The following is a 23,457-nucleotide window of genomic DNA, read 5'->3' as shown; positions in this document are numbered from 1 at the left end:
GCAGCTGAGGTAAGCGATCGTCTTCGCTCGAAATACTCGAGACCCGAGACGACGACATACAGATCAACGAGTTTACTTTCGATCTTCTGCGTGGACCGTGCCCGTTTTCTTCTCAAATTTCTTCACCGATTGGCTTCACGATCCACAGATTTTTCAATATTCCGATCATTTTGCTAGCCTACATATTTTCTATGGATTGTATTTCGTGGTTAGACGGTCGAGTGAGCTCTTCAATGTATTCTAGCCGGTATGTATCCAAGAAATAAATCAAGCGTTGCTAAACGGAATCCATCTGTTAACCGGCTGACACCTCTTTGTTTTTGTCTTAAAGAATGCTTGAATTAGAAATTTGTTTGTTTTGTAATTAATATGATGTGCCGCCTCAACAGGTATAGGACGAAGATAGCTGCTATCTAAGACTAGCAGAAAGGTATTGAAACATAAATTCGAAACAAACTTAAAACATAAAAGAACAAAACAAATTGCATTATATTTTATCGTATTATAATTGTCATAATCATACTATATCGTTTAAAACAGTTTCGATATACTTAAACAAAAGCAAAGAACGTTTTAGAACTTATTTTACATAAAAGATAGGATAATTTATTGTATAAATGTAATAGTAGATCTAATTTTTATTTCCAAAGTCTGCTTAATTTATTAGAAATATACAAAAGGAATACATTAATATGCGTTCTTTTTGTGTATTCCCTTTTTCTTCGTTACTTTGTTCTTAGTAGGATGCTTTTGTTGAAGTTGGGCAAAGTCGAAGATAAGAATGCTTTGATTCGTGGAAGCAAAATCGATGGATAATACAGGAAAAGATTGCGTTAGTCTCAGAATAAGGTACAACAGGTTACATACAGAATATTAATATGCATACACGATATAAGCTTATGTACGACGCATGGCATCATCAAATATCCGTAACACCTAAAAAAATCTAGCGTTTTTTGCCTAGTTATGGAACGTGCAGATTGCTTATAAGATTCACGTTCAACTAGCTGGAAACCAGCGTGGTTCATAGAGTTTTAAGTATTTTATACGCTTAATAGTAAACAACTCGCTATAATATAGCGATGTTTAGTTTACTTTATTATCAACAATAATCAGCTAAAACACTAATCATTCATCATCATTCGACGGATGTAGTTTTCGAGGTAAGATTGAGTAATGACATATACATATACTTATGTTTATCGCATTGTTTATCACAATGGACACATAATTTATCAATATATACATACCTTGCTATCTTTAACACCAAGATAGTAATTTCACTCTCTGCAAAAATAATTGTGTTTATAATATGTTTGAAAAAAGCGAGAATTTTTTAAACTTGGTACTATTTAAGATAGTAGGTTGACTTTCTTAGTTTTTTTTTCTTTTTGAAATTTTGACGATACATTATTTCGTATGTAATCTATCATATGTTTGATTCAATTTTTAGACAGCCTAGTTATATCGAAATTGGAATATTTATCTTCAAAGTGGATAGTTTTAACACGTAATTCCTATGGTAAGCAGCTGCAAAAGTGACTTTTTGTAAAGTTACGAAAAAACCATTGTTACAAAGTCGTTAAGAAACCAATGTGTTATGTAAAATGGCTAAAGATGAACTTGTTTTTAAAGAAGAATTTAACCCTTGTCTCATCGTTTTCAAATGAAAGTAATGTGAGATATATCGTAAAGATAATTTCGGCGTCGAAAATGCCGTATATTATGACGCGAAGTTGCCGCTATGTACATTTATGAATTATCTGCTAGTGTGCGCGCGCGTAGAAAGTGCAGACAAGACATTTCCTCGTAAAGGAGAAATGTCAGACATGCGCGAAGAATATGACTTTCGAGTCTCAGCGTGTTTTACTTTTGAGGGATATTGTCGCCAAGATACAAGTACCTTTATTACGAATATACGTAATTTAGCTGCGTAATATTTAAGTTGTAACACCCCTGGTCCGCGGTGTCGAGACGCGTTGGTGGGAGGTAGCCACGTGATCGAGCGCGTGTTCAACAATAACAGCTGCACTGTTGCTGTTCCCTCAATTCACGCTCAGCCACCGTCGAAGTCGGTTCTTTTTCATCAATCTTTTTCCAGTGCGAAGCTACTTAACTGGTCAGTAAGGGAAACGGAAATATCAAACGTCTTATTAACAAAACTGATTAACCTGATTAACCAAACTGATTGACTGCTACCTGATTCGAACTAGTAAGTTTACTAGTAAGTCATAAACTTTTGTGAAAATCGAGTTGGTTAACGTGTCGTAATTTCGATCGAACATATATCGATCGATCGATCCGTTCGATGAAATCGAATCGTGCCGCGAACCAGATCGTGTTGTAATCGATAAAATATATAATCGCGTGGCCGGGTTGTGGGCCGTGGAAATCGGATTTTCAGCGTCTCGTTCGAAAATAGAACGAAATTTACGACTTAGGAGCCGGTGCTCGTGATCGATGTGCACCTGCAAGGAATAGCGTGGGATGCTGTAAGCCAAGGCGACTGCCGGCTAACATCGCAGCTACTTGAACGTGAAACGTATCAACAGGGAACGATAACCGAACGAGGATGCTTCCTGCTAGAAGATTAATCATTGCCGTGTTTGGTGTTTGCTTGTTGACCGCTCTTTTTGAGGTAAGTAAGCGTTTAAGATCATATAAGCGTACTTGAAGAAACGACTTTTGTGAGATTTTTAAAAGCAATGATTTTTCTTCTCCTTTTTTCTACTTAATGTCAACAGTTGTTTAAAAATGGTTGAAAGCATTCTCTGGAAAAGTGAACTCGTTGGAATTTTTGTAAGATCAGTCTACATAGAGTGTATAATCTATTTTTGCATGATAGGACATTTCCTATATCGGTATATCGTAAAACATGATTTCGAAAAAAAGGTAACGTTAGAAGGCGAAGGCAGAAAAGTATATACGGAATCGAAAACTCGTACCGAACATAGAGAATTAATTAAACTAAATGCAAACTTATATATATATATATATATATATATATATATATATATATATATATATATATATATATATATATATATATATATATATATATATATATATATATATATATATATATATATATATATATATATATATATATATATATATATATATATATATATATATATATATATATATATATATATATATATATATATATATATATATATATATATATATATATATATATATATATATATATATATATATATATATATATATATATATATATATATATATATATATATATATATATATATATATATATATATATATATATATATATATATATATATATATATATATATATATATATATATATATATATATATATATATATATATATATATATATATATATATATATATATATATATATATATATATATATATATATATATATATATATATATATATATATATATATATATATATATATATATATATATATATATATATATATATATATATTCGATCAACCTAACCCCAATCAACGGAGAGATTTAGAAACTAATTGTCATCTATGATACAACTGTCAACTTTTTTAAGGCAGAGTACATAATTTGCTGGTTGCACTCATCGCGCTCTATAAAGAACAGATCGTTTCACGATATTCTTTTTGCCAGCAACAAAGATATTAGCGTGTTTTGCCTTTTCGTACACGCTTTTTATGGTGTGAGCTTGCTATGTTGATGGTGTGATCGTGAGCTTTTTTTAACGTTCCCTCGTTTTATTCCATTCGCTCGACAGACATTTTCTACTCGTTGGCATAATGCTAGCGAAGCCGCTTGCTGAAGGTACTTTTGCTCTTACAATTAACGGAGAAGAGGCATTGTCGTCGTTGTTTACTATTATCTACCTGTGGATTAAGAGTCGCGTAGAGGAAGTGGTGAAGATGAAATTATGAAATTATTTTCTTTCGTGTAGGTCGTTAGAATTTTTGTTGAATTCATCGTTCACGTCTACGTAACCTATACTGGTCTAGAGCAATATCTCGTACATTTGCAACCGTTTTACGCAATCGTGATAAACTGAAAGCTAGACCGAGCGAGTACGGCTTTGTAAATACATATGTACGTAGGTATGTTCGGAGAATAAAGAAGCACGGAAGGAAACGAATAAGTCTCCACTGATACGTGTTTTGAATTAGCACTTAATCCGAGTTATCTTAAATTTATATTTAAAGGATCTTACTAAACGTTACGATTTATACGTTTGTAGTAGATTTGAAAATATTCCCTGGTATCGACTGCCACTTTTAACGCTTTTGTACATATTTCAAATAAAAACAAGTAAATATAGAACGCAATTGTTCTTCCATGACAAATTCAATTTTATTAATTGATAAATAATATTTATAAGATTGAATCAATTGATAAAAAATGAACGAGCGGAGACGTTACACGGTTTATTTCGTTCTAACGAGAGTTTCAGCTGGTACAGAGACAGGATATGATTTACGGTCGAAACAGGATGAATTGCGTAAGAAGCGTGTACGATCTTGAGCCACGGAGGAAACGATAATTCTCGACAATTACTGCTGGTCGTTGGTAAATATTTAGGGGGAAATCGATCGAGGGAATAAAGGAAAATAAGGTACGATCGCGATATCAGGCGTTTCGAACCTCGACGAAGACTGTTCTCTCGACCGATTGCGAAACGGTGGATTATCGGTTTCGAGGGATATAAAACGCGGTGCTATCTCGTTTCGCTTCTACCATCGCAATTTTCTTCGTGCTCACGGTAATTAGAGGAATTAGGGAAAGTGCGAGGTGTTTTATCGTAATTAAAGTGTTGGAAGGGAGCATTTTATTCGCGTCATGTCGGCCAGCGGCTATTCTTACGATTCTACGTAGATAAAATAATAAAAATGTTTAGATTTGAAAATGATGCTAAATCGAGTAGAAGTACAGAGATCGATTATCAAGACAAGTTCGATAATCGTAATATCGTTATATCGTAATATCGAGCTAGCAGCTATTATCGACAATCCCAAATTCTGACGATAACACGAGTTGACATTAATAAGATTAATAAGATTAAGAGATGGTTTCACGCGGGAAATCTCGACAAGTTGCGGAAAATCTTCGAGAAAAACGTGAAATACTCTCTACTCGAAGATTTCCGGAAACTATATGTTTCCGCGCTTCGATGTCTATTCTTTGGCCCTGTAACGGGATTTTCCTCAGAATCAAAGAATTCTAGCTCCGTGTCTTCGTATCCTATAATAGCGCTAAATACTTCAAAATCACGAGACAATTACTCGAGTGAGCCACGAAGAAAGCGAATAAAAGAATAAAGAAACTAAAGAGCGAGCCAAAAGCAAAGAAAGAAAATAATTGTCGATGAAACGAGAGGGGAAATGAAGCAGACATTTAATTGCGTAATTGCGAATTTTCACCCTTCTTCTACGGGCTAATTATCCTCGCTGCAGAGATCATCGACGATAGATAAAGATCGGTTCTCACACGGGTCTCGTTAACGACACTCGCAGAAGAACGAGAAGGGGGATGGAGACTGGTCAACTCGAGGGAAAACAAAATAAAGAAATAGAAGAGAAGAAGGAAAAGGAGGTGACGAGGGGAGAAAGAGGACAGGCAGCCGTTTATTTCGAGTACTTGTGTACGTAAGTGCATGCATATATGCATTAGGATTCAGGGCGAAAGGTGGACGTACAACGGAGATAAGATTTGCGAGGGGCAACTTGGCGAGCGAGGCGAAATTAACGAAAGCTGGCGAAACGGAAAAGGGATGGAGATAGGATTGGGGCGAAAGGCGAAAAGCGCGACGTGGGACAAAAGCGGAGACGAACGAGAGTGCGACAACGACGATGGCCTGGCCAAAGAAACAAAAGGAGACACGCGAAAACGGAATAGAACGTTAAACGAATAATAATGGAAGAGACGAAAAGTAGAAGTAAGCGGGTGAAGAACGAAACTCGGATAGGATATATGCGCCGACGTAAATAAAGAATCGACAAACACTTTTTGTATAAATGTGTTCGAAGAACTTTGAGAAGAATCGTCTGCGTTATCGTCTTTGACGAACTTTTCAGTCGATTCTCTATGCCGAATTTACGTATAAATTTAGTAACAGCTCTGTGCTCCGTGCGAATAAAAAATCTTACTCCGTTACTACTCGCACGAACGAATCACAGGTTTTGTTTCATCGCAAGTAGAAAAGAATTGAACGATGATTTGAACAAAATTTACTTTTTTCATAAATACGACCATGTGCCGAAAAGATAGAACCGGCAAATGAAACGACAGCGAAACGGAGGAAGGAAAGGAAAAGAAGGAGAACGAAGGGAACGAAATTTTTACGAAGCTACGTAGAACGTTGATTTAGGAAATGCGAATGAAATAAAACGAATGAAAAAAATAAATAAAACGTAAGAACGATAAGAGAAGATGAAACGAATTACGACGGATGCGGAAAATTACCGTGGTAAAGTGCAATGGAATCCAGTTGGAAAGATGAACGGCGATGAGAAGCGTGGACGCGAGAAGTCGTGGGAGCTGACAAAAGGCTAGCTGTTGCTGAGAAAGCTCGTTTCCTCTCCTATACCTACATTATCTATGTAGGTATGTACGTTGTATACGTTGGTAGCTGTTGCCGCGTGTACTAACAAAGTGCGAAATGTCGTCACTGTCCACTTCGCTTGACGCGTTAAGGGTGGGGTCGATCCTGGAATATCGTCGACCATCCAATATCTTGCGAAAATTATTTTAAAGTTGGAAAAGCGAAGGGCGGTGTCGAGGATTATCGAATCGTCGAACGTACATCTACGATACGTTTGCTCGCGATAGTAGCCTACTCGGACGGTTTCTTCATAGAATTTTTATTCGATTCGAAGATCGGTATCTTGGTAATCGAAGGTTAGAAGAGCGATAAAGATTCTTAATGTATCGAATACTCGATACGCAATTGCTGGTCTTTTAAATCTATGAAATTTTCATACATTCAAAACATCGTACGAGAGTGATCAGCGCTGTGAGAATAAGCTTTTCCATCCTTCGTAATTCGATTCTGACGGATTATTACAAGAAAAACAAGAGAAAAGAATCCGTCTTTATCTTTTAATTCGAAGAAATCGAGTTAAAAAGCATGTTGCTCGAAGTACTTAAATTACCGATATTTTCACGATGTTAACGAAATTAATTACACACGGTGGCTCTATCGGCATCCTAACCTAGTGCTATTTTATTTCAAAGTTTAGAATATCATTATTGTCAAGCACGTCTTTTCACGACTGTACGTAATTTAAAAAAAAAAAAGAGAAAGAAGAAAAAAAATGATCAGCGAACATACGCGCCATACGAATTGCAAGTTTCGAGGATGAAAGGAAATGGATGATTTAAAAGTTGCGCTGTAACTTTTTGACCTAGTTTTAGCGTTCGTTGATCGGCTCTGTTAATTCGATTCGAGTGCGCTCTTTGCTAAAGCTACTCGTCCAACAAATTAATCCGCGTTAAATAAAATCGCAAACTAAAAGAAAAAACAGAGAGCACCATATTTGTACAACTTTTCTCCTCGTTTCTGCCCCCCCCTGCCCCTTCTGAACTACGTCCCTTGTAAAATGTAAAATGTAACGCGTAAAATAAAAGACACGACCGTTCGCGTTCGACAATCCTACGGAAGAACGCTGGAACGTTGTCCCAACGGTGTGGAAGCCTGGTTTCGCGTGCGTTCGTTCGCGTCGTGTCGCGTCGCCATAAATGGGTCGCCTTTCACGAGAGAGCGTCCCATCCTCGTGGAAAGGTTCGCGGGCCCATGGAATATTTAGCGATTTTAGCGAGCAAATTCGTGTCTATGCACAAAGCGCATCGCTAACGTGGAAACCATCTCGCGTGCACTCGAGAAACGGATTAACGAGGGACGGATACAGACGCGGATGGATCATCGAGCAGAGCGTAAAATGCCACAGCGAAAAATTCGCACGGCAACGAAAATGTCCGAGAGAAATCGAAACGCTTCGGGGATTGTGCGCTGTTACTCGGAATAAAATAAAAATCGAGCCGCGCGTGAAACTTTTGAAACCAGATGGGAAAAGTACGTCGTGCCGCTTTTTCCCCATTTTTCTCCCCTTTTCCTCTTCTTTTTGTGGAACGTAGTAGACTCGAAGTGCAGAGCGTTTTCGAAATTTTTTCAAGCTCTCTTGAAAGAGAATTTTTTTCTTTTTTTTTCTTTCACAGCATCCTCCGACACGGCATTCTCGAAAACGCTAGTTGGAATTCTTGACGGAAAGAAATTTATTACAGCAGAGAATAGGAATAAAGTAGCATACGAATATTATAATATTGCTGTAGATAAGCTAGTAATAATTGAAAAAAAAGGACACTGGCCGGTACTATCTCGAATAAACAACGTTTCGTAAACGAGTGCTAGGCTCTTTCAAGATATACGAAGACACGAACACGGAGAACGGGAAAACTGTATAATACGTATGTACGAACGAGATGAAAAGAAAAATGCGAAAATGTTTAAACGTAAACGAAATGAATTCGGAACGTGTAAAGGCGAGGGGGAAGAACGTATGTATACGTGCACACGTATGTATATATATGATATATTTATAGACAGATATATAAGTACGACGAAATTGTGTCGTACGAATAAAACCACGTAACGTTAATCCATCGATAAGTATTCGCGTCTAGCTATTTCCCTTCCGAATACTTTAAGCCAAGATAATTGCAGAGGGAGAATCTTCAACGTCTTCAATTTCACTGCGAGTCAGGGAACGAGACTTGGTGGACGCTTTTATCGGAAGAAAAATCTTGCGGAACGCGAATTTATTACACGCACACGCACGCACACACACACACACACACACACACACACACACACACACACACACACACACACACACACACACACACACACACACACACACACACACACACACACACACACACACACACACACACACACACACACACACACACACACACACACACACACACACACACACACACACACACACACACACACACACACACACACACACACACACACACACACACACACACACACACACACACACACACACACACACACACACACACACACACACACACACACACACACACACACACACACACACACACACACACACACACACACACACACACACACACACACACACACACACACACACACACACACACACACACACACACACACACACACACACACACACACACACACACACACACACACACACACACACACACACACACACACACACACACACACACACACACACACACACACACACACACACACACACACACACACACAGGCGCGCGTAAGAAACAGTCTAATTACTCGTAAAAAGCGACTCATAACGAAACAATAGGAAAGATTTCGACGATAATCAAAGCGCATGCAGCATTTATCGTGTGTAGACTGTGGCGAATCGACAAAGGTCGCCTCCGAGTCCGCTGGGAAGCCCATTGTGTCGAGTTAGTAACGCAGTGGCGCGTGTGTGTGCACAAAAATTAATGAATCGAGCGGGTCAGGCGGAGCAGAGAGCATCAGTTTCCGCGGCAATTTCAATTCCTCTCGCTCCGGGAAACTTTGTCTCGCGAAAGCAAAATTAAACGCTTCCATTCGGGGAAGACGCCGCGAGCCGGTGGCAGGGCAGCATCCCCGAAGAACCCACCGCTGCTACAATGTGACGCGTAAGCGATCACGGAGAAATATTCTAATTTAATATTTGTCGTAGATACGTATACCGTGATTCGAACGAACGTACGATACGGTTGCGACGCGTGCGCTTATCAATACAAATTGTTACTAATATTATCGTTACGATGATAATGATATCGTCTTAATTAACGTCATAGTCGATGTAGTCATTTAGAAGAGATATCACGTTCGGCTAGAAAACTGTTACGCTACTTAACCTAATTAGTTGCTTTGTAGATAGGAAAAGAAAAAAAGTTAAACGTTGTACTATTACGTACATACGCGAAGCCTCGTTGGCGAGTACCAGAACATGGCGTACGAGACAGATATGCCGATATAAATCAGGCAGCTTAACGTTATTGTTGTTTGTATCAGCCCTGCATGTACCTATGGGAGAACACGAGACTGACGTCTACTTGTAGGTTGATGGCGCGTGGATCGCAGCAAGGGTCGGGGAAACCGACGCGACGGGATCGCCGGAACCGACGACTTCTCGTTCCCATGGCATGCTAATGAGCCTCGTAAACCACGAAATACCCCAGTGAACTGAATAGCTTGCCGACGATGTATATAAGAAGCCAGCTAGCGTGCTAGCTAAAACTCTCAACTAATATCGCAGCTTTTTCATATATTTCATAGCGTTTCGTTATGCGATATCTTCACGCAAGAAGGAGTCTGCCGACGAATCGAGAGTAATTTTGCCTTTTTTAGGGAAACGCTTAGAGAAAAAGATCGTTTCACGCGAGTCGATCAAAGAGTCAGTCCTTCTTTTTTCTTCGCGTGTTTTGCGTGTTTTTCGAGGAATTTATAATAATCGTTAACGTGACTTTTTTCCACGACGCTTGTTCTTCCGAAAAGATCGTGGGTTGGTTGAGCGAGTGCCATCGGAACAGAGCGACCACATTCATCACTGGCAGATTGTTTTCTTAGCCGTGAGCGGTCGCTAAGCGTAAAGCTACGTCGGTGCTCGTTAACTTTGACCAGCTCGTTAGCACGAAGCAACTCTGAATTTTGGTCCGCGAATCAAGCGCCTTCTACAATTTCCACTCTAGCTTCCCTTATGTTTCCTTATGTTTCTTCGATATATAATCATCGCGCGGATTCTCCTTTTCTCTTTGACTTTGCTAGCCGCGCAGCTACACGATACACGATCGCAGAGCAGTCCCTCGGATGTTTCGTCGGCTCGAATGAAATTGAGCGAGTTGAATCGAAAGCGATAGACGAAGCAAGCGAACGATACGAGTATACCTACGTGTTAAGAAATAGCATGACACGTATGTATGGGTTTCGAGGGTTGGAACGAAAGTAGAACGAAAGCTTCGGAAAGCAAATTGACAGGGAGAGATAAACCGCTTTCATCGAGCGGATCAAACGGAAGACTTGTAAAACGACGATATTATCTCGCTAAGTAGGTACTTACAAGTACAAGTACGTACAAGTGGAACAACGACCAGGCATTTTCGACTTGGTAGCTCTTGCCAATTTATCAACTACGATAACCGAAATGTACCTGGCTCGCGTTGTTTATACGACCGTATTTTATTCTATCCCGATGTTCGTCTTTCGCTTTTCCTTTTTTCTCCTTTCTTTCGGCAAGCGAGTGCAACGTGATTTTTTGAAAAATTTTCTCTAAAGAGGCGCTGCGCAGCAAACGGCCCTCTAAAGTCTAAAGAACCGCGTTCCCATTTCTTCCGTGGCGTTGTGAAAAGAGTCGCCGGAAACGTGGCTGATCTTTTTTTTCCGGGTCTGAAACGAACTGCGGACTCGCTCTCTAACCGAAGTCAGGCAAACTGGTGCAACAACTTATGCGACAAAACAATTGAATTTAACTCGTTCTTTTTTTTTTTTAACTTCTACTTCTTTGGTATACAATTTTGCAAGTTCTCCGTTTCTAGCTTTTTAAATTATTTTACTCGACGACTACGTCCGTTAAAAAGCGGTTGACGCGTGGACGCTAGTCGCGATTCCAATCGATTGCAACACGAAGTATACAAAAGGAAGAAAGAAAAAAAGAATATTACGGCTTTGACGGTTTACCTTGACGGTTGAAGAAATCGGCCGGCAGAGAAACATTCGGGCCAGTATTTTCCTCCTATGTATACCTCGCGTTACCTAGGTATATTACTATATAGACGAGGGCGATCATTTTTTTCAACGAAACGAAAAGATCGTCTCTGGTCGACCAGCTTCGAGCAACGTTAAAATCGACTAGCAAAAATTGTGACTATTTGCAACGGTCTCCAAGTATGTCCACGCCCCTTCGTTCTCATACGTTGGATGAAAAGGCAACTGCGTAGGAGGCAGTTTGCGGGCCGCAGGGTCTGCAAAAGGAGGAATCCTATAACCAGACCGAACCCGAGTCAAGTTTTGGATATAGGAAGGCGGAGGATCGAGGAACAATAGGGTGGTGGTAGCAGAGATAATTATCAGAGTCGGCGGCGCAGCTGCGTCGTGTCGATTCGTTGCACCCTCGAGGCCGTACAATCGAGCTCGTGCAACAGTCAAAAGCCACGAGGAAGAGTTCAGCGTGCCGTGACACCGCACTTTGCCGCATTGGCCATCGTGTCCTGTTCGCTCGAACACGTGCGCAACCCTTTGACCAACTCGTCGCCTTCAACGGGGCCTCTCCACGGGTCGTTGCATAAATGCAACAGGCTGCAACGGACTAGGAGGACCGTTCGAAAAGTTTACACCGGTGTGTAAGCGACGTTAAGGGACGCGCTGCTGTTGTTTTCGAGTTTCTGCAACTTTGGTCGAGGCACTCGGCTATCGGGCAAAAGAGGTGTGGTTAGCGGCGGAATTAGGTAAAGAGGAATTGGTGTACTCGCTGTTCGTAGCAGATACCCGATACTTTTTCACGTTTTCTCGTCGAATAAATTTTTTGTCTTTCGATAGCGGAGGTTAAACGAGGTCGTTCTGAAAAGCAAAAACCACACAACTGCTAAAACGATATTATTCTTTGTATTTATCTTTGTCCATTATCGATTCGTGTAATGCAAATGCGTAGGTAAAAATTGCCAAGTTCAAAGCAGCGGCAATAACCGTCGATGAATAAAAAATAAGTGTCTTCGTTGCGGCCAGAAGCGTAACTCGAAAGAGAATTACGATTAGATCAATGGCTTTAAAGATGCGCTTTCACGCGCAGGTACGCGCCTAGGAACAGAGAAATTATCGGGCAAAGCTTCGTTCGATATTTTAACTTTGCTCTTCTTTGCCCTTCTCGGAAAAATTCAGCTTGTGAAACGTAATACGCGCGTGAAAAGGTATTTTGCATTTGCACGCGTGCGTTTCGTTTTCGGTCGTCGCTAGGACAGGAAGGTGGAGAGAAAAGGTTGAAAGAAGGACGAGCGGTGCACGAACCGTTGCGTAAACACGCAGTAGGATACAGCTAGTAATTTGGTTACTACCACCGAAATATCGAAGCGAATCGACGAACGTTCGCGTAACGAAATTCCATTTATCTCGTGTTTATTATTCGTATATCGAGATCGAACGTAACGGGCAAAAAAAATAAATGTTCGGACTTTGTTTCTTCTTTCTCAACTGAAAACCAACAACTAAATATAAATTCTTCGATATTACTTCTCGGTTTCTGTTATTTCATCCGTTATTTCAATTTTATTCGATATCATCAGGGTAATAGGTTTGCGAAAATATAGCTGCTTCTTCTAATCTCATTCGACGTTGAATAAACAGAATATCGCCGAAAGAAATAATTTTACGCACCGAACGACATTACCGAGTAGCGATGATGTTACGAGTTACGATAAACTTTCTCGAGTTAAACCATAGATCGAAGGTTGACCGACCAGCTTTTCTCCATCCTTGCTTACGGTTACACCTAAATTACGAAAGATAAATAACATACGTATAGGCGGAAAATATTCGAAAGCGAGCTGATCGCAACGGCACGGTGAAACGAAACGCCGTCGAACGTTGCTCTCTTAAATCGAGCGATGCTAGCGTTCCTGTGCATCCCTATTTCATAAATGCACCGAAGTGCGCCGATTAAAACGCTCGCTGTTTTCACTTTCCTCAGAGCGGATCACGAATCTGCACTAAATATCCTGACAGAGTAAAAGCATTACGAATTTATATCCCGTAATCGGTGCTCGATTATGAATTTCAATGGGAACTTTTTACTCGAAAAGACTAAGTATAATAACGTTTCGATTTCGTTACAAACGCGGTCCGAGACGCTGGCCGAAAATTCGTAATATCTACTTTTTCGACGGGTTAAACGCGCGGTTGATGTCATTTTAGTTACCATTTGGACTGCTCGTAAATGCGAAAAACGTGTCTGCGCATAAAGAGAAAAGAAAAGCGTAGTATACGTTAATAATTTGTGGAAAGATGTAAGCCGTTTAATCGAATACGGCAGAGTAGCGTTCGTTGAACGATACTCGAGCAACGTATTCGACAAAGTTGCGAACGCGTTATGTGCGTATGCGTGTATGCGGAAGAAAATCCGACGAAATTTGAAATTTACATGGAAATGAAAAGTGGCCGGTAGTTGGAACGATTCAAATATGTTCTTTTTCTTTTGGCGTGACTCGAGAGCGGGCTTATCGATCGGGGCGTAAATCGAAAAAGAGCGAAACGATGTGGTTAAAAGGAAGGAAGGTTAGAATCGGCTAGAGAGGAAATTAAAAGAGAGAGAAATTTCTATGGCGCGCTACGACCAGCAAGGAGTAATTTTCAATCGGAATTTATCGGTGCGACGCGACGCTGGCATACCGGCGCGATGTGGCGCTGAAAAAAAAAAAGGGGGGATACAAAAGCCACCGCAATTACTGCTTCCGCTTTGTCCGTCCTGCCGGAAGTCCTATTCATACTCGTCGCTATGAGCGCCGTTACTTCCGTCATTGTAGTTACGGACCTACGACCGATCGTAAATCATTCTCTTTCTGGTCTTTCCTCTTACGATTAGCCTTCCGTTGTAAAACAGTGGAAACGGAGTTTTACGCGACGCGTCATCCGACAATTAAGCGTCGATCGAAGTAACGATTAATATCGTAAAATCGTAGAGGGGCAAGAAATAACAAATCGATCGGCTTTCAGCAAGAGGAAAGCAACGTCGCGCAAAATGCGTTGTCGACAATGTTCCTCGATGTTCCGAATCTTACGATGGATACGACCGAGTCTCGCGATAGTCAGCCTCGACGTCCAACATCCAACTTGTGATGGATTGCGTTCGCAAAGACTTTGAAGTTGCGACGGCTGCCTCGAACGCGATAGATCTAGATCATAAGGTATCCCCTTATGGATGCAAGATGGTCTACCTGGACTGTAATCGAGTTTGAAGATGATGTAGTCCCGTGAAAGATCGCCTCCGAACATCTGTTTACGAAACAAAAGGTAGTACGTCCTTTTGCCTCGTCTTCGGCTCGACATCTCGTATCGTACATGCGAGTCTTGCCAGCGTAAAATGATCGATTGCTTTCCATTCGTTCGAACTTAACGCCGAGGGAGCAAGAATTGCGTTTGCGAAAATCGCGTTTCGCAAACAGCTGCAAGATTTCAAACCGCGAAGAAAGCGGCGTAAGGAAAAGTTACGATAACGCGAGTAAAGAAGAATCGAACAACGACGATCGTTATTATTCTTGGAAAGGCGATTCGAGGCAGATTCGTTGGGTCGCGTCGCGTAGCGTCGCGTCGCGTCGGCAGGGGTGCGGTTACAAGCGCGGAGAAACGCTCGGAAATTGTTAAAGACCGTTTCGAACCGCGGCCACTCGGCCGTTTACGCCAGCTTCTTTCGACGATGCAATTTCCTGTTCGCTCGCCGTACGCCAACCCTACTGTTATCGATTAAAGGCGAGGAGCCCTCCGGACACCACACCGTTCCGAGGCCATGCCTCACCGGTCGTCTAGAAAATGATGTTTTTCGCCTGCGTGAAGGCCCTTTAAGATCATCGTCGTTATTACGACTCGCGTAACTTATACGAAGAGAAAGAAGTGGTTTGCGGTTGATGTGTGCGTATCTGTCGCAGAGGGATGACATTTTCTGCAGGTATTCTCGAGTATTACAAATCGCGGATATAAATGAAAGACTTTAGCGATCGCACGTACGAACGGCGCGTGTAGCATGGCTGAATAATCGTAATACGCGGAGTTTCGTCGTTGGTCTCGCGTTCGCAAGCTGCGATAAAGAGAAAAAGGAAAAGAAGCAGAACCGCGCGAGCGGTAGCGACGCGTAGCCGCCTGACTCGGGTCAACTCGATCTTTAAGTTGCTTTATTAATAAGGGGGTGACGTACCCGGCGTTGGGGCACCGCTGTTATTAACCCTTTTCACCGGACTTGTCTCGCCCGCAAATTGACAGGTTGCAACCTTACGCGAGGAGCCAGGATCGTGTTACGCCACTAACTTACGAACGCGTACACGTTGCCTGTCTCGATGTATCATGCTCGTGCCGTTTGCCACGGCAATCTTCTTCCTTTCGGCGAAACACGCCTCCCACCTTTTTATCCGTTATCGATGAAAATCAGAAAAATCTTTGTCTTCGCTAACGTCTCGTCCGATTATATCGGATTCTTTGTCGTTTCTTCTTTTTCCAACGTAGTACGCGAGATGCTCTTTTACAGTATATTAACGCTATGACGTTCGATAGCCGGTATTTTCTTCTCGAAATAAATGGGTTTACGTTCGACACGCGACGAAGCTTTGTAAGTAACGAAAGAATAAAATGTCAGAGATGTTCGAATCTTTTCTTGCTAAATTGAAAAGCTGGCATTCGTATTAATAGAATAAATCGATGTTGTAAAACCTGCATTCGCGTTCAACGTATACGTAACGTTTGCGCGAAAGAACAAAGCTCCGCAGGACGATGTTTCTAATTGACAAACTCCAACGACGGTTGTTCCTTGCGAAAGACGATATTGGCTGCAAACAGGATAACGTAACGAGAATGATAACTCCGTCGAGCAACTTTATATTATTATATGTTACAACTTATAGAGCTGGGACCAGAAAGCGAGAAAATACGGAACGTAATTTGGGTGAATTATCGGTTTGGCTCTTTCATTAAGTCCATTCTTAAGTCTTTTCTAGGTTTCCGCGTTCGAGAAAATTCTTCCATACTCTCCCATGCTTATGGAATAGTCCGCGACATCGATCGAGTAATTTTTACCTTAAGCTTTTTAAACGGAGCAAAATTTAGACAAACGTGCGAACAAACGAAGAGTCGGTTAAAATTAATGGTCGGAAACGACGCGGTACGCGGATTACACGACAACCAGTAGGGTATAGGCATATAGAGCGTATAGGTATGTTAAATTCGACGAAAGATCGTGACAGCGATTAACGTCTCTTCTCGAGCGAATGAATTCACGACCGCGCGCTATCGATAGAGAATCGAGAGGTGGTTGCTGAACGTAAGGAGAAAATAAAAGAGACGAACGAGGTTTTACGAACGGACGGTGGGCTGGCGCAACGACGCACCTGATGGCTCAGTGACCGTTGGCGCGTGCCAGCAACCGGCTGCTGCCAGCTGCGATCAAACTACCACTCGCTGCATTTCGTTCGTCGCTGCATTTTCGTTATAAGCGATCATCTTCGCTCCTTCCGTCTCCATTGATTTCAAATGGCGCGGACGTGCCACGCGAACGCGCTGCTAGAAATCGATAGAAATCAATCGCGATTCTTTTCTCATTTTGGCGATCTATCTTATTAACTTAACGATATCAAAAGGGAACGTTAAATCGATTTGGAATAAACCGAATCAAGTATTTGGCTGAAATTATTATTATTACGTATTTGAATTTTATTTTTAAAAGGAATTTCACTTCACCACTGATGCTGGACCGCGCACCGCGTCGATCTATTTTCTATAAAGTGTTTCAGAAATTCAGATCGGGCATTATTTCTTAGATATTGTTAGCTTATTTCTAAGAGATAAATTTTAACGCAGTTTCCTTTCTTCGATTTATCGAAACGAAACACGCTTTCAATTAGTACGAATATTTTATTTTTCATAGCTGACAGGCGTTTCACCGAAATCTGTGTCCCTTTAAACGAAATATCCGCACACTTAGCGAGTATCGATGCGGCTCGATTCGTCAACGACGTATTACGCTTTTATCTGAATTACCAGTTACGTTACGAAGGGAAAATAATATGGATCTGCCATTCGCTTGGGTTGTCGAAAAACAGAGAACGTTCTTTAGGATCGTTATTCGCGCGTGAAAAGAAACGAAACTCGCGTCGGACAGTCGTCGAACGTGTCAGAAAAAGGGTTGCACGTAACAAGGGCGAAGCTGAAGCCACGAGAAACCCTAATTTGCGCGTTGACCGAACGAGTTTTCTGGTATATCTCGATAGCGGTTTCAGGCGCAACGAAAGAAAGGCGCAAGGTGTTGGCCCAGTCAGGTGGCTTTATCCTTTGGCACCTGTTCTCCCGAGCTATACGGTACATTTAGAACAAAGCGATTACCGAGCCTGAGGTCTACTCGCTCGAATATAAAAGTCTATACTACTACCGAATAGCTTTGTTAATTCTAATCGACGTAATCACGAAACAGTGGTATGATAGTACGCAAGTATGGAAGAGCAGCAGTAGTAAAACTCGTATTTCAAGTTTCCCGATAGACGGATACGTCGAGCTGTAACAAATTACTTTTGCCCTTCTAGCTTTTTCCCTTTTTCCTTTTTTAATATGCTTCCTGAAGAATATCGATACGATTTAAGCACGAAATTTCCAAATAATTAGAAATTTCGCTACATCCGTCGTTCCGTTACAGATCTTTTCGAAACCGGTTTGCATAACGGTTTCTCGAGTGTCTCTCCCTTTTATATCCATTGGCCGCGTCTTCTAAAACGAGATCGCTGCTCGATCGATCGAAAATCTAGAAAATTAGAAAAATGTGGCTATCTCTTATGTAAAGTCGATACAAGCTTTCGATGTACATCGAATTGCCTCTGAGCGAAACGCATCTGCCCTTGTTCCAGGTGAGCGAAGCCAGGCCGCACATCAGGCATCAGAAAGACGGGAGCCATTGTAGCAGATGCGGTCCAGGCTGGGGCGCCGTGAACCATTGCGTCCGTGGCCATGACACCGAATGCGGCAAATGTGCACCAGGCACCTACAGCCCCCACCACAGCACCCAGCCCTGCTGGATCTGTTCTAGGTGCGGTCCAGGCCTGTACGAGGCGCATCCTTGCACTTCCAAAACGGATACCGTCTGCGATTCCTGTCACAGGCCTGCCCCGGATAATCTCGACTATCGAAACAAGTGTAAAGGTCGAACGAATTTGTTTCTCGCACCGGAGGACGCGTTCGACACTGCGGAGCAGAGTATCTTGGTGAACGAACCCGATGGACGGGATCTGTTGGCTGACGGAGACAAAGTGCTGGAGAAAGACGCCGAGGCGGCCATTATCAACGGAGAATTTAATTTTTTGGAAAGGTTCTAGGACTGGAATCGTTTAGTACAGTTGCCGCTACTTTGTTTCCATTTTTAAGAAAACGCTTTCTAAAGATATTACCGCGTTCCGGTTAATCCGAACGAAAGAATCGCCCGTTACCGTTAAGTTTTAGTCATCGATGATCCGCCATTCTCTTCTTCTAAAAGTAGTAGACAAAAATTCTACTTTCTAAGACTCGGCGATCTTCCAACATTCCGCGACAACTATATCTTGACGAACCGTGAAGGAGGCGCTTTCGTTTCCTCATATCCTTTGAAACGTTCCTACGGTTCTACAAGATCCTGTTCGGACGAGTAGATCGGGATCGGAGATCGAGAGGAAGCTTTCTCCTGGGATATCGGGTTTCCTTGAATCGTCCGGGGAAAATTGCAAGATCCAGCTGTGTGGAATACCACCGAATACTCTTCGTAGAAATTCATAAGACGAAGTGAGGACGATTAAGAAAGTTTTCGGCTTCGAATAGAAGCGGAAGATCGTGGATTAAGACTCGTTAGCCCCGTCGAGTTCGTTTGCAAGCTTTAAGACTGTGGATCAGATTGAAGGATTTTAAAATCGCTGATCGAATTTAAAATGTTCATCGAGAGAAAGATTGAATTATTAGAACACGTTATTATTCAAATGATCGATATCTGCGCTTTAAGTTGAGGCTCGACTGGTTAACGTCTACTACTTGTCAACGCTGGTGCTCGTTTTTTTTTTTTCTTTTCAATTTTCCTATTACGTACCTTTTTCTTGTATATTTTAATAGTATGTATAAATATTCGAGAAGGAATTGGTCGGCTTAGATCGATCCCTCGTTGCTAGTCAGTTAACCACTAAGTAGTCTGATAAGAGGTATCATATGGAATCGACACGAGGTAATATTTAAACAGCGGTGTATACCGTACGCGTATGCCGTCATAGTTCGACTCTAAACGTAATATATAACGGCACGTCATCTTCCACCGAGCGATATATTGCACCTTTGATGTCGACAGCTCGTTAATCATGGTACTCGGAAAGTCCAGTTCATCATGGCGTTCGATCTCTTTCGACAAAATATTTCCGATTGTCTCGTATGGGATACACTATGAGAATTTCGAACGGTAAGACTAGAAAGCTTGCGTTAATTTTGAAACGACGTCTAATCGGTTACGTTAGTTTGCCAATTAATGCTAATAAATACGAGATACTTAGATGGTACTTAGATGCGATTCTCTAGAGTATCTTTGATGAATATTCGGCATTTGCTCGAACCTAACGAGACAATCGTTTTAGCACGTTCTAAGTGTAGATTCCTGTATGATATAATATATTATAAGCATATTTATATGTATATACCCAAAGATCTCCTTCATATCGTCTGCATATACGCAAATTCTCTCTGCAGAATTCTTTCATTCGAAGAAGCTAAACATTCTTTCTCTTTCTTCTTTCGTGATTATTTAGAAAGCTGCCACCGTCTTGGATTTCGTCGATATTTTTGATACGTTGCCTATAACGTTAATACGTCGAGAACGACTTTTTCCTTTACGCGTAACCGACGCTCGGTCTTAGTTTCCATGATATTCGCAAAAAGAACCATCGGTACTACTACGGTGAATTCTACCTGTAATCGTACGTAAACGTACGCGTTAGTATTGGTTACCGTATAAACCTAATCCAAACCCAATTCTTATCTTTTGTTTACAACTTATATAGGTTTGCTGGATTAGGTGTCGTTCTATTCGGCAACCAATACCAACGTGCGTATGCTGTCGCTTACTTACGAATATCGGTACCGACAGTTTCTTACGAATTTCTCAAATACTAAAAGATACGCGCCAGTAAACGCGTAAAGGAAAAAGTTGTTCGAAATGTTCACTTCTACGATATATCGAGAAAATCATCGAAATCCAACGTGTCGGCAGCTTTCTAAATAATTGCCGAAAATTTGTATATCTGCGTATCTCTAAATTTTCGAACGACACTATGTGTCGAGAATTAGTATTCGAGAAATTGCGAAGATCTCTTTAGAAAAATACGTTGTTATAGGACGAGCGTATTTCGATGTTACTCGATATGTATACACGCCATTAGATATGGTCCGTGTACGCAAAGCGTGTAAATACATTTCTGTAAATATAGAAACGATGACGGTACGATTCAGTTGCTGTGTTAAAATCTGTTACGACAATGGAAATGAGCATTTCCGTTATTCGCCCAATATTTTGTTTATCGGACTTTTGCGAATGTTACAATTATATTTTTTTCTCCTCCGTTTCTCCGTTGAAACAATTAACGAAACAAAAAAATACTGCAAAAGGTTGCAATGTTCGAATATCGTGCGTGATGCTAATCAATTGCTTTTAGTTTCAACGAGCTGAATGATCGAAAACTCGACTCTTTTAGCGAAATGTTCGCCGCTCGAAATATTTAATATTTATTTGTTATTCGTTTTATCTTGACTATTTTGAGAACTGCATCTACGTGTAGTAGTATCCATATAAAACCGAGATGTTGCGGCAGATTAACATTTTCCTGTGCTGTATAATTCAAAGTCGATTATTCGCGTATATTTCGTTGCCGGGCGACTACAGCAGGCCGAGACGCGTGGATTTTCGCACAGACACTGTCGAATCTCGATCGCGGATGGAAATTCACGAAAGCACCATTATACTTTTTATCTGTTTTATTTATTTACGCCAATGTTCGTTCCTTCGATGGACGTAGCCGCAAGAGACACGTCTACTATATGGACACAATAAAGTACAGACATAATACTCTACGTAAGATCTTTTTTTGTTTTCATACAACCTTCTGCTCTATCATGTTCACGCTCGAAAAACCATATAAAGAGCCTATATAGTGTATACAGGTTTCTTCGATGCTCAAATATACGATTATATGGATATAACCTCGAAGTGAAACTATTGTCGCGTCTTGACGAAGTACATAACATTTCGTATCAGGTATTATACGATTCGTCAAATATTAATCGTTATCATTTGAATTATTTATGCACGATGCGCTACGATGTATATATACACGATAATCATACGATCGGAGAAAAATGAAAATAATTACTCGCGAGATGCTACAATACATGGGTCATATACATATGTGCTGTTCGACGATAGCTTTATTCTCTATTCGCTTTTATCCGTAAAGGTGATAATTTCGATTTGCATTGAAAACGATACGTCGTTACTTGGTATTAGCAATTACAAATACTCGAGAATCTCGAACGATAACAGTAGTTTCACCGTAAAGCCGAAATTCGAATATTCAACGTTTCAGGTTAGATACTAACTTCGCTCGATGTTGTGTTATTTCACTGCTACCGTGTTATATTAACATGATTCTAAGTCTTACATCATACATCTACGGATCTTAGAAAAATGTTATTCGTTTTATTTACTTTCTCCCGTAAAGATGATCTCAGTCAATCGGTAGCAATGGGGAACGTTTGCATTGTGGATCGTATCGTAGTTTACAATTTACGCGAAGGAAATCTAGACAAGTTTGGTTACCTTGCAACAAGTTTGTTCGTGTGATCAAGAATCATTACATCGATGACGATGTCGGTAATATAATGCTCTATAAATGAAATGTGAAACAACGTCGTTATATTCTCGTGCGGTAAAATCTACCTATAAAAATAACTTACTGTAAAATATGCTGCAATGGGATCAATACGAGTACAAATAAAACATTCCTCGCATCGATTCAACTATGTTAATTATTTGTAATAATCAAGATAATCTCAACTATATGTCCTCTAGCCTTCTAAGGAACTTTGAAAATACATAGAAAATGTCCACTGTTCAGCTACTTGTTGTCTTGTCAGATCTGTTGTGTCCTTTGATCGTGACGATTCTCAACGCTATGCTGAACGGTATATACAACGAAATTTTTGTAACTTATATCAACGTAACATACGTACACACTTTCTTGCGGCAAACGAGTGATTTGTGTTTTATTTTTCGCAATCCATACTTGACATATCACCGAACAATTCTTACGTAAAAAACGTGAAAAACGAGAAACGAATCGGTTTTATCGCTAAAAACACACTGTAACGCGGAACCACGTGTTCCAGGACGTTCTTCGAGTTAGGCATAAAGATAAATCGCGAACGCAACAATTCACGGAACATCGTCGAGTAAGTTTATAACGCTCTCTAAATAGTCGTATGATTTGTTCATTGACATAATGTGGACCCCGTAGAAATTGTCGTACTTTCAAATCGAAGAATAAAGCGTTACTTTTCTTTTATTTTTTATTTTTTTTTGGCACGATGCTTGAAAGCTTCGAACGCTAAGCCAAGCCTGCGAGATATCTCGATTTCTACGCTGCGAAAACTACGAACGAAA

At 40.7% G+C, this 23,457-nt stretch overlaps 1 protein-coding gene across 1 annotated transcript; it reads left to right on the top strand.

Moving 5' to 3' along the window:
* Positions 1-2,029: 2,029 nt before the first annotated feature.
* Positions 2,030-20,540, top strand: LOC100743354 (tumor necrosis factor receptor superfamily member 4-like). Its single transcript, XM_003491530.4, has 2 exons — positions 2,030-2,638; positions 18,647-20,540. Exons 1-2 carry the CDS (start codon positions 2,573-2,575, stop codon positions 19,109-19,111), a joined length of 531 nt encoding a protein of 176 aa, XP_003491578.1. The 5' UTR covers positions 2,030-2,572; the 3' UTR covers positions 19,112-20,540.
* Positions 20,541-23,457: the final 2,917 nt, after the last annotated feature.

Source organism: Bombus impatiens, unplaced genomic scaffold (genome assembly GCF_000188095.3).
Source record: "Bombus impatiens unplaced genomic scaffold, BIMP_2.2 scf_0581, whole genome shotgun sequence".
NCBI lineage: Eukaryota > Metazoa > Arthropoda > Insecta > Hymenoptera > Apidae > Bombus > Bombus impatiens.
The sequence above is the reverse complement of the archived record's forward strand: the minus strand, read 5'-3'. Positions and strand labels throughout refer to the sequence as shown.